The sequence below is a fragment of the Actinia tenebrosa genome, unplaced genomic scaffold, assembly GCF_029948245.1.
Source record: "Actinia tenebrosa isolate PJP-AT-01 unplaced genomic scaffold, QUT_ActTen_1.0 PGA_scaffold1__47_contigs__length_23844297, whole genome shotgun sequence".
NCBI lineage: Eukaryota > Metazoa > Cnidaria > Anthozoa > Actiniaria > Actiniidae > Actinia > Actinia tenebrosa.
Window position 1 is genome coordinate 7257381 of NW_028292578.1, and position 12038 is coordinate 7269418.

The 12038-nt window shown below is 37.6% G+C and overlaps 5 protein-coding genes across 10 annotated transcripts in view; 3 read left to right on the top strand and 2 right to left on the bottom strand.

Moving 5' to 3' along the window:
• LOC116296204 (regulator of G protein signaling 21) overlaps positions 1-2072 on the top strand; it is a 27133-nt gene extending 25061 nt beyond the window's left edge. For all 6 annotated transcript variants that reach the window (XM_031704195.2, XM_031704197.2, XM_031704198.2 and 3 more), the window contains one exon: positions 28-2072. In XM_031704195.2, coding sequence (XP_031560055.1) covers positions 28-201 — 174 coding nt within the window. In that variant the 3' untranslated portion in view covers positions 202-2072. The remainder of the gene's footprint in view (positions 1-27) is intronic.
• Positions 2035-4459, bottom strand: LOC116296203 (uncharacterized). The gene is made up of 2 exons (XM_031704192.2): positions 3968-4459; positions 2035-2716 (listed from the first exon to the last, which is right to left on the bottom strand). The coding sequence occupies exons 1-2, from the start codon at positions 4443-4445 to the stop codon at positions 2178-2180; spliced, it is 1017 nt and encodes a 338-aa protein (XP_031560052.2). The 5' UTR covers positions 4446-4459; the 3' UTR covers positions 2035-2177.
• Positions 4460-4530: 71 nt separating this feature from the next.
• LOC116296220 (NF-kappa-B-repressing factor-like) lies at positions 4531-5864 on the top strand. The gene is made up of 2 exons (XM_031704216.2): positions 4531-5191; positions 5408-5864. The coding sequence occupies exons 1-2, from the start codon at positions 4531-4533 to the stop codon at positions 5683-5685; spliced, it is 939 nt and encodes a 312-aa protein (XP_031560076.2). The 3' UTR covers positions 5686-5864.
• Positions 5865-6012: 148 nt separating this feature from the next.
• LOC148909792 (uncharacterized) lies at positions 6013-8129 on the top strand. The gene is made up of 2 exons (XM_089032160.1): positions 6013-6512; positions 6836-8129. The coding sequence occupies exons 1-2, from the start codon at positions 6298-6300 to the stop codon at positions 7251-7253; spliced, it is 633 nt and encodes a 210-aa protein (XP_088888286.1). The 5' UTR covers positions 6013-6297; the 3' UTR covers positions 7254-8129.
• On the bottom strand, positions 8077-11192 carry LOC148909793 (uncharacterized). The gene is made up of 2 exons (XM_089032159.1): positions 10826-11192; positions 8077-10415 (listed from the first exon to the last, which is right to left on the bottom strand). The coding sequence occupies exons 1-2, from the start codon at positions 11153-11155 to the stop codon at positions 9108-9110; spliced, it is 1638 nt and encodes a 545-aa protein (XP_088888285.1). The 5' UTR covers positions 11156-11192; the 3' UTR covers positions 8077-9107.
• Between the last annotated feature and the right edge of the window lie 846 nt (positions 11193-12038).

The following is a 12038-nucleotide window of genomic DNA, read 5'->3' on the forward strand; positions in this document are numbered from 1 at the left end:
TTATATAGATTTATTTTTGGGTTTCAGGTAAGCATTGACCACAAGACAAGACAAGTAATAGACAACGAAATTGCTCATCAGCCAACCCAGTTTACCTTCGACAAGGCACAACAACATGTTTACTATGTCATGTTTCAGGACTGTTACCCTCGATTTTTAGTCTCTGCTGCAATGAAAGATTTGTTGAATGGAAATCAATAACAGATCGGACGATGCTTTTGTCTCTCGTTTGACTTACTAATTTTACTGATGTAAATTAATTTTGCATTTTGAAAACCTCATGGGATAAATATTAAGTAAATTTTCAAAGACTGGTAAGTAACTGCATGGAATTGTGGGAATGTTTGGGTTGCCAACGCAGTCCCATGTCCAGTCACATAGATGCATGTCCCTTAGATCAGCTCAATATTCCACGCAGGAAGGAGTTCGTTACCTTATGCGATGACGTCCACCTATTGTAAAGAGTTGTCGCATACAAAAGTATCCAACTTGCGGTTCAGGGGAACTAGCAATTTACCGTTAAGCTGATGTTACACGGGGGATAACATATAACATGCCACGTACGACAATTTTTGGATTCGGCAACGCGTTGCAAGTTTTCGATTCAGCTTCAAAAACTCGCGACGCAGAAAGGTGAATTTTTTAAAAGTAGATTCGTGTAACGTCATCGACGATTTTTAACGCAACGCACACCCAAAATGCAGTTCAATACTCTTTTAGAAGCGAGGCGATGTCAGCAATAAAAGATGGCCGAGCTTTGACAATGGACGACGAGCTCTTTGCGCGAGGACTGGTGACGATGTTGTTCTTTTAAAAGTCGTCCCGTGTAACATGTTGATTTTTGAACGAACGCTGCGCAAAAAGTTGACTCTTGCAACACGTATTAAAAATCGACGAGTCGTATCGCTAAAAATCGTCGTTGCGAATCGTCCCGTGTAACATCAGCTTTAATATTTGATTATTTTTGCCAAGTCTCGCTTTAATGGTATTTGTGAGCAAGCAGGCAGCAAAACGCGTCAAAATTAATTATAAAACTAGCAATTGCAAAATGCACTTACGAATTCTAAGTCTAGTCCATTGAGAGCAGTGTTATTGACTCTGTTTGTTGGAAAGTCTAGCGTTCTCCTAGGCAACCAACCGCTGGACTCATTGAATTAGAGGGGAGGGTTACAAATGTTCACTATAAATAATATAAATGTAGTTATTTCTCGATGTTGTGAAAAGATAATAATAAATAATTATGGTACGAGGTTAAAGTTGACCAATTTTTGAAACTCGATATATATATATATATTATAACAAAATATCGTGATTTCTTACAGATTAGTGGCGAGACACCAACAAATCACGATATTTTTTTGTTATAATCGAGTTCAAAAATTGGTTTAACATTTGCCAAGAAAGTGAGCCATGTTGACAAATGCAACATAAAGGCGCATAAGCAGACTATTATTTACCGCTTACCGTAATGCGCATCATTTGTAGGCAGATATCTCGACCAACCATAAAGGGGGAAATGATTTGAATGATAATGAGTCATATTTCTTGAATATTGAATACTTTTACTATATGTAATCATTAGTGTAGGTAGATGCAAGTTAGATACGGATCTCTTTCTAGGATGTAGGAAGAACCATCCTAAGATTCTACCCCCCTAACCCCCCTCCCCTGCTATTACATTCATGTTTAATATTAATCTAGTTTTTGCATTCGTGGTAATTTTTAGTAATGACATAACAAACGTTTTACTTTTGGGTTCCAGTGCTACTGACAGCTAACAAAGCCATTTTCAGCACTGTATCTTCTTGATTACTGTTTGCATTAGAGTGCAAACAATTAATCCGTGAAACACTAATTACTAAATAGTACAAAATAGTGCTAATTAAACAATAGAAAACAATGGAATTTGCATGAAATTGTGCTATTTAGTATTACTAAAGTTTCACGGTTATATCGTTTGCACTCTATCTTTCTATTCACCTAACTTTAAATAAATATTGATTTTGTAAAAGTTTTAATTTTTTATTTATTTGATCACCCATACACATTTTAATAAAACTGAATAAACTCTATTCTTTTTCCTCTTTATTGTTAAAAATATTAACTTCTGGGCCCATCAATTTGAAGGGAAAACATTAAACCCTAACCTCTGAAACATTTGCATAATTTTGGAACTGTCATGGGGATTTATTGCTAAACCAAGAAGGGGTTACAGAATCCTTAAAAACTTTCCACAACGCATCACCAGTTTCTTTTTGGATTGTTGTATCCTGAACTACTTGGTGTGTGACATTCTTTCCCAGTTCAACAGCCTTGCTTGTGACAACAGAAGAGATTACCAAATTAGCTAAAGATTCAGCCATGAATTCTTTTAGTTTTGGGTCCTCAAGAAGGCTTTTTATCATCTGGGTACAAGCTGCCCTTGTACTTTCATCAAGCACTAACTCTTTAATATACCTTAGTAATAAGGACCTTATTTCGTCTCTATTTAATAAGTCTCTCAAAGTCACAGCTGCAAGATCAGATACTTTTTGGTTCGTTGAAGGATCTCTCAGCACATAGAGAGTTAAATCAACGGCAGAGCTCCTTAAATCTTCTCTGTTTAGAACACTTGTGATGAAGTCGCTTGCAAGGCGTGAGGTTTCTGGATCATTAATGATATCTTGCAGTACGATCTTGGTTATTTCATTTGCCTTATTCACTACATTCTCATCACCTGTATCAAAGTAAAAGTTGTTTCATATATTTAAGATTTGGCAATGCTTTCTTGTGGCCAGCGATGGAATATCCCACTCATAGAAGTAAAGGAAGTACCGTGTGATATTACATGGTAAATTACTTGAAACCATTGTATAACTAGTATATATATCTTACGATTATTACATTTTATATAGCTTATAGTTAATTGTTTTAGTTTTTAGAATTTCGTTCTGTGTATAAAATATAAAGCATGTAAAGCAGGGACGTTACCAGGGATCTTGCAGGGGAGGTGCACAGGCAATGATTTGCAGAACCAAAAAAAAAAAAAAAAGGAATAATGGGTGAGTGGTTCTTAAAAAATGCTATAATATGCAGATGGAAAGTGGTTTTCATTTAATCAAAAAACATTTACATGCAATTTTAATGCAAAAGGAGATAGATGAGCGGACCTTAAGCTTTTATGGGGGGGGGGGGGGGGGTGCACGTGCACCCTGCAGGGCTGTCAACCCTCAAGATATTCAAATCTGGAGAATTGATAGGAAAGGGACATGACGTCACAGCGCGTCAAAAAGCTCGCGAAAAGACGTCTTCCACTTTGTAACATTTGATGTGATTGGTTTATTTCTGACTAATCAGATTATCGCTTATATTACAATGGCCTGCTTGCAAGAACAGTTTATGAGGAACGTTTTGATTTTGTTAGCGATGTAAAATAACACAAACAACATGAAATAATTGGAATTTTATGGCTGTGAAAGTCTAGTCTCATAAGACAAGAAATGGTCAGCTTCGGGGATTATCCGGGAGATTTGATACTCTAATCTGGAGACCAGGAGACACGGTCCAAAATCTGGAGACTCCCGGTTTATCCGGGAGAGTTGACAGCCCTGACCCTGTGCTCCCCCTGGTTATGGCCCTGTGTAGGTATAAGTAGAGGCTTTAAGATACATTTGTCATTTCATTTCATGTCCATAGTTTCATTTTCATTAATTCCATTCCCATTTTATCTCAATTCAATGTCCTCAAACTCTAGAAGGGGTTTCAAATGGCTGACGCATACTTGATAAGCCTACTTCAATACCTGATTAGTATTATTACTATAAATTTTACTCAGAATGCCAATATTGTGATTGGCTGAAAACATACAGACAACTCAACCTCATCCAATAATCGCTGATTAGAGAAAAGCATAATATACAGTAAACTTGTTCTTAAACAATAATATTGATATTATTATTTATGTAATATATTCATGTAACTTCTATACCTAAAGATCGGCTTGCTACACCTGCAACTTCATCTGCGACATTTTCCCGTACTTCTTCCCTAAAGAGATAAACCGTTGCTAACAAGACAGCAATGGCAGCCAAGCCCCAACGTAGCACATTATAACCCTTTACACGCATCCTTTCCTCTAGTTCATGAAGCCTTTGAACGACACTTGCAGCACTAATGTGAATAGAATCTGGGCCTTGGCTAATATGGTCTGGTTTTTGTGAATAATTCCGAACTTGTGGATGAATTTTTAGCGGGGTTTTTGAGGAACTCCCAAGCCACTTGCAAAACCGAGGTGCTTCATTCAGACTCCTCCAGCGCCTCCAGTTTTGGCTTAAAACCGAAAAACTACCGCGAGGATATTGCTGTGTTGACAAATATAATTGCCGTATAGGATATAATTCCAAACTGTTTCTTTTACCACATAAAAACTGCATGGAAAGTTTAAATCTGCACAAAATTTTCGCCATTTTTTCTTGAGCATACTTGCTCCCGCGTTCTTGACCCCAGCGGTGTTATGTAATAGCGCGTGTTACGATCACCAAAAAAAACAAGATGGCGGAAGAGGAGAGCTTTTCATGGGAAACAGAGGATCAACAAAAAGCAAGATTACAGTTTGTAGAGACATGGAAAGATCATTTTGAGTCAGATAGATTAGCAGGGCTTTCAATGGTCTGGTTAAATATGAAGTTTCTTGGTTGTAGATACCCAAAAGAGGTGGAACAATTGGTCACAGATTTAGAACGAAAAGCTCCGATTTTTGTTCCAAAACGCTTTAACGAAATTACTTTTAAAAAGGCACAAATTATCGAGAATTTAGTAATTTATGAACCACCGAGTGACGATACTTCGCGGAACTCTATATCTATATTATTTGAAAGCTGTCAGAAGTCTAAAAAGAGTCTTTCATTTGAGGAGTTGCCGATGGCCTCAGGAGAGTATCGATTTGCGGTAGTGATCGAAGATAAACATATTGCAAATGGAGAAGCGATAAATAAGAAAGATGCGAAAAAAGTTGCTGCTGACAATGCATTAGAGGTACTAAAACCCTGTCAAAGAGTTGTCCAGAAAAGAAAAATTGATCATGAAGCAGCTACAACGGTGTCAAGGAGTGAACTCACTAAAAAAGCTTATGAAGAAGCCCCGAGCATACCAGAGAGCAATGTTGGTAACCAGTTACTAAGGAAAATGGGTTGGAAGGGTGTAGGTGGTGTTGGTAAGTCAATGTTGGTAACCAGTTACTTTATTTTCCTAATCTGCTTTTCTTCCCTTCCCTTCCCCCCCTCCCCCGGGAAAAAAAGGGGGAAAGGGTTGGTTGGGCATGTCAATAATAATCTGTGCATCATATGAGGCGGGTCATTGATTTGCAAAATCCTTCACTCACTCTAAATTCACTCAATTCCTAATTTTATGTTTTTATTTTCTGTTTAAGGTAAAGAATGTCAGGGTATAGCGGAACCAATCCTAGTATTGGAAGCGGATGGTAAGAAAGGTCTTGGAACATTGCAAGCACAGGATCTTCATCGTGGCACAATCAACAAGGTTTTAATAGATTTTTTAAATAGTACTGATACTGACATGAAGTTTTCTTCTGAACTTTCAAAAGAGGATAGAGCAGAAGTGCACAGTCTTTGTAAAAAATATGGACTAAAACATCGTTCACATGGCTTGGGAGAAGACAGGTATTTAGTTGTTAGTAAGAAACAGTAGATGAAGGGGTCGCATAAGAGAGCACCTACTGTCCATTTGCACTTGAATTTGGCATCCCAAAGAAATATACATATTGGTCAAGTATTTATGGTATGTTATTGCTTTGCAGCCAATCCAGGGGATTTGCTGCTTTGCACGTAAAAATGCTAAAGCAAAAATTAAAACTTCCATATTTTAAATGTGTTTTTTTACATGGCTGAGTTAAGGCCCTGGTCTCAGTCCTATACATCACTTAGACATGATAGGATGATGATGGCATGGCTGAGGAGGAATTATTTGAAGTAGTTTTTGAGGGGGTATATTTTAGAACTTTAAAGGACAACTGACCCTCCAAAATGACCCATTTTTAAGAGGAACTACATCATTTGAGAAGTCCAAAAATCCAGTTTTTAAAGGGGATAGAGCATCCATTTTTCTAAAACAATTTTTTGAAAACATCGCATATATCGCTCTGGTGGCCGCCATCTTGCGCTTTTATCGCGGGCTCAGAAAAATAGCGTAATGACGTCACAACGTCACAAGAGTTCAAGCTTCCAGTTGTTTGCCTGACTTCTTCCTCAGTTTCTTATACTTTTTACTCAAAAAATACAACTTGGTCATCAAATTAAAGGCATGTCAGAATCTAATTCTTCTTCCGAAGGCTCGGACAGCTCGGGAGACGATTTCGCTCAAGAATTTTTCGGAATGGACGACGAATTTGGTTTACGGCCGTATCAGTTTGAACCAGAAATAGAAATCTCCTCAGATGAAGAGTTCAGAGAAGGATCTGACAGTGACATTATTGAAGACGATGAACAAGAGAACAATCGACTTACAAATTCAGATTGGTAAGTCGTACTTCTGTCTTATCACAAAACTGAACTACATATCCATTTTATATAAAATCGTATCTTGCCACTCGTGTTCTTGCAATATGTTCTTTAGATATTGGTATGCATGAATCCAGTTTGCGACCAAAAGCAATACCAACTTTCACAATTTTAATTAAAAACATGTTTAAAAACATCGCTTGATAGTCAATAAGTTATATACTGCAGGATATAGATACAGGGATATAGTTGTGTCACAAGTTGTGTATGTATATTCTCACTTGGGACAATCGTTGATAATGTTCAAAGATACTAAGAATTGTTTTATTTCTGTTAAATAGGTGTACCTGTGGTAGCTGCCAAATTATGGATTCAATATCTGAATGCATTTGTTGCCAAGAAATCGAAAAAGTGGTTGCAACATGCCAGTCTGTTGTTGAAGATGGAGATGCTGATGAACCACCACCATGCATTACTCAACATCCTGGATTCTTACCTGTTTGTGCCAATAAGTATGTTCTTCGAACCGCATGGGCTCAGTACAAACAGCAGTACAGTAATGCGTATGAAGGCCCAGAGCACAAGCAGTACAGACACATTGCATATAGGCAACTAGCAAGATGGTGCTGGGGAGTTCTTGGAAAGGAAGTTCGGGTTGTTCTGCCCTCTTGTGCTGTCATGTGCATCAGAGCACACTTCCCTCCCCCTGGACTAGAGGAGGACTTTGAATTTGAAGGTTTTCACTATGCAGATGATTAGCTTGGCCTAAAGTTACATGGAGTTATTATATACATTTTATTTATTCCTTACTTCATTTCATATACACAGAGTGGATTTTTTTCTATCAGGATTTCTGAATTGATAAATTGAAAAGGAAAACATGGAAAGGCTGAGACCAAAATGTATAAGATTAGTCATGAATTTATTTTTAGATGAAGTACATATAGAAAGTTGTTTATATAAATGTTTTCTAGGTTTTGCATATTTTATTATTTAAAAACAACTACACCTAGACAAAATATCCAGCTGAATAGAGAACCTAGTGTACAAAGCACTAGTGGACAAAATCATGAGCTAACCAAGCAAATTTTGCAGTTATACTAGACATGGATAACCAATATTTCCTGGGCACCAATTTGTCTGAAAACAAGGCTAGTCAGTATTGTTTATAAAGAATTTGCCTTGAAGTAGCATGCTATAATGGATTCAAAAATTGTGCTAAATGAAAAAAATATTCTCTTGGTGATAGAATCCCACCCCATCTTAGAATCTCGGTACTGACTAGTCTCATTGTCAGACAAATTGGCACTAGGAAATCTTGGCATCCAGGCTTGTCAGCCATTTATGGCTCATATATTTTTTTTCCAGGCAAATAGGCCCTTTGCAGCTCAGTAATCATGTGCTGATTAATTCACTGAGAGCAAATGAATGAACATCTTGATTCCCATGAGTGAAAGCGAAAGTCACTATTCAGCTGGAATTTTTTCTATACTACATTCATACTGGGAGAGACCCCATATATAATGGAGCGTAGATAGTTAAAGAAAAGACCTCTTTTAAGATTTCATTTAAAAGTCAATCGTTTCCTAAGTGGTAATGATATTTTAATAAAATTTTCATCTGAACATCTAAAAACTGCAAACTTATCTACCACTTTAATCAGGTCCCCTTCACATTAATTACATATTTTGTTTATAGCAGTTTTACTTGGGTCTGTCATGTACCTTCCCATTTGTAGAAGCATTGTAATTATTACCAGTAATGAACACAACTGTTCAAAGATGAGGGGGATTGGGACGACAGGCTTACTTGACAGTTCTTTCAAAACAGCTATTCACTAGAGTACAATCACTAAAAGAGTGCCAATGATGCTTTGCATTATTTTCTACTAAATAGTGTTAATTAAAAATAGGAAATGGTTAGAATTAGCATCACTTAACACTACACATTTTAGTGTTTTTAGTCTCTACTACATTCCATTTAAATTAATTACCTAGAAAATCTTGACCGGTGTCGTTCAATCAATTCCTGTTTGTCTGGGGCAGGAACACTAGCAATGTTTCTTGGTAATTCAACCTCTTCAATTGGGTCAACCCCTGCAGCCTCCATGCCACCCTCACAAATTTCAAGTACTTTCAGTTGTAGCTCAGGGAGGAAAGCATAGCTTTTTCTTTGTAAGACTGGCTTAACAACCCAGCGCTTGTGCATCTTAGGGAAGCACTTGCGATAACGAGCTTCTCCACTCCTTGGGCCTTTTTGAACAATTGCTTGAATTCTAGCTGTATTGAAATTGTTGTCAATGGCAGCAAGTTGAGTACGAGCAACCATTCCCTTGTAAGAGAAGTGCTCTCTTTTTGAGCAATACTTCAGCATCATCGAATGATAAACTTCAAGCCCTCCTGTGTGACAAAAGTCGGTCAATCTTGCCAAGTCATTAAGTAACTTTGGTTGAAGGACAACCTCTTCTAGGGCCACATGAGCTGGTGACCCCGGCTTGATCCAGTGTGTGGTGCGCACTTGTCTGCGGGTTAGGGGAGGATGGGCACACTTTTTGAATACCTCTGCATCCTTCCAGGAATGCTTGTTCACGCAATGGTGAACAACAGATTTCCACTACTCTCTCAAAAGTTGTACATCCCCATTACATGTAGCAGCACACCACCAAAGATGGTTTGAAATGGATTGTATCCAGGGTGCCAGCTCTTGGTTTTTCTTCAATTTTGCTTTCTTGTTCAGCTTTTTTACAATTGACTTGGAAAGATGCCACACATCATACTGGTGTTTGATGTGGCTAAAATCTTTTGCCATAGTGCTGGTGATGGATGTGTGTCTGTCAGTTGTGATACATTTTATACTGACCGTGTCTTCTAAAGTGTTCAAACACCTTAGAAACCCCTCTTTCTCCATAGCATTGGAGCTGGTTACTTCAGAGACTTGAACAATGCTGAAGGTGGCAATTTTCCCTGTGCTTGTCTCCATCATAGTATATGTGCCATATTTAGCACTATGGCCAGGACTGTCACTTCGGCCATCACCATTGAGATTTACTATGTCCTTATTTGACAGCTCTTCAATTACAGCAGCCTCCTCTCTCTTCCAAGCATCATTAACAACAGGAAATAGGTAACGTTCCTGATGTCTGTAAAAGACCCTCTCACTCAGAAATTTTAGGCCAAGACAGGATGCAAAGTTTTGAAGTCTGGTAAAAGTATTACCAGTAAATAATAGTGATGAGGAAATCAACAAGTTCCCAATAGCTAAGCGATTTAACATTGGCTGTGAGTACCATGTCAAAGCATGATGTTTCATACATATAGTTGTCACAATAAGTAGGCTGCCTTGACATACAAAGTTGACATCAGCGACAGGTGCTCCACAGCTTCTACAAAACTTGAATAACTGCTGCAAACAAGAGTTAAATACCAAATATTTAGGTTCTTTGATATGGTTTTCAAGAGTTTTATTGCAGTCTTTGTTTTCTGGCTCTAATTCACTGTCCGCTGTTGAAACTGTCTCTTGTGATGAAACAATGAAACCATGATCATCGTCACTTAGTGGGAGTCCCTCTTCCTCTGAAAACAAAGACTTTTCTGACTTTTGTGGAGACACTGTTGGCATTGACTTTACTGGTGAGGGGTGATAGCTAGTACTGTAGCTGTGGTCGTGGAAGCTCACACTGAGTATTTCATCTCTACTGATGTTTGGTGAAGGGGAGGGATTGTAAACTGTTGTTGTGTCGGCATCTTTATAGTATCCAGGCTCTGTCTGAGTTGATACAGTGGATGTTACAACATATCTACAACCAAGGCAACACTGAACACCAATCTCCTTACAAAGTGGTTCAGGAGAGAACTCTGGTGTTTCCATACTTGGTGGATCTTCACACGAGGGATTTATTGTGGCACATAGCTGCTCCACATTCTTTGAAAATACAAAAATAAACAATGTTTTCAACAATACTATAAACCATTCTTCGAGGCCTACTTTACCTTAAATAATACAAAATAAACATATTAACCAACAATGCTATAAATTATTCTTCCGTGGTCATTTATCCAAGCAAATTTGGAATATTACGGCAACATTGTTATGGTTTACGAATAGATATCAAATGTAAACTAAACACGTGCAAATAACCATTTTGAAAATTTCAAGTATCGATCAAATATTACTAGCTATACTTATGATTTTAAGCAACATTTCATCTATGAAAGCATAAATAGCTAATGATTGATGACTCGCTTCGGTATGCATTAATAAGTCTTTTTCATGAGTGATTATTTCGAAAAACAATGTAAACTATGTTATGTATAAATGACATGTTATCTCACCTCTTCGTTTTGTTTGCGTTTGAGCCGGTTCTCTGATGTAGCTCTTCTTTTAGCTGGCTTGCAAAAATTGAATACTGACGGAACAGCATCGCTCTTTAATCTCCTCTTCCTTTTTATCCCGGTTAACTGCTCCATCAGATCCACTTCAAAGCATGAATCCTCGAAGTGATCGCTGCAAACGTAGCAGTTCTTCAAAGGCGGCAGGTTCTCTCTCTTTATCCGCGCTATCCATGCCTTCTGAAGAGCTATTTTGTTAGGAATTTTGTGGTAGCTAACAGACTCAGTTTTGGAAGAATGGTTGGTGCATTCTGGCACACAACAATGGACCATCTGGATTAAGAAACTTACTCTAACTTAGACTATTAAAAGATCGACTAGCACTCGAAATATACAAACTCAACAAGTTTGGAATGCAAGCTTCACGTTGTGACGTCACGGCATTAATGCGGTAATTTATTGCGGGCTCAAATATGGCGCTCTTCTATTGCTATTTTTCGCGAATTGATTATTTCTTTTCGGCGACATAGAAGCTGTATCAGAGTTCAAAGTTGAATTTATGTGATCTATGTACGTTGTAGTTTTATATGAAAAACGGCAATTTTTGGGGTCAGTTGTCCTTTAAGAGCTTTCTGGGAGTCGAAGGGTCTACCACCACATGGGCCCACTCCATTGGAGAGGATGATTTGGATAATAGTTATCCAAATTATCCTCTCCAATGGAGTAAGCTCTTGTGGTGGTATACCATTTGACTCCCAGAAAGCTTCTAAAGTTATTTTAAAAGATTACATGTACTGCTCAAGAGCTGAAGCAATCTGACCTGGAATGTTGAATGTAATATGTTCACCATGGAAGGTCCAAACGAGTAACTAAAATCTAAAGGTTTTGAATATCTATATACTGTAATAATAAAGTACAGCTGTTGGTTAGAAGTAGGAAGCATTTACAACCGTTTTCATATCTGATCAATGAAGTACAAATGTTGCAAATGAAAACTCCATTTTGCTTATTACTCCAATTATGATGAACTTGTCACTCGTGTTGGTCGTTTGTTAACCAATAATCTATTTATTCTTTGTGATAAACATTGCAATAGCCAGTAAATACCAGTTACTTACATTCAATATACATTTCAATAGACAGTTATATAATTTTTACACTAGTTGATCTACCCTGTCAATAGAAATTTTTAAAGATATACATTTACAAATTTGAA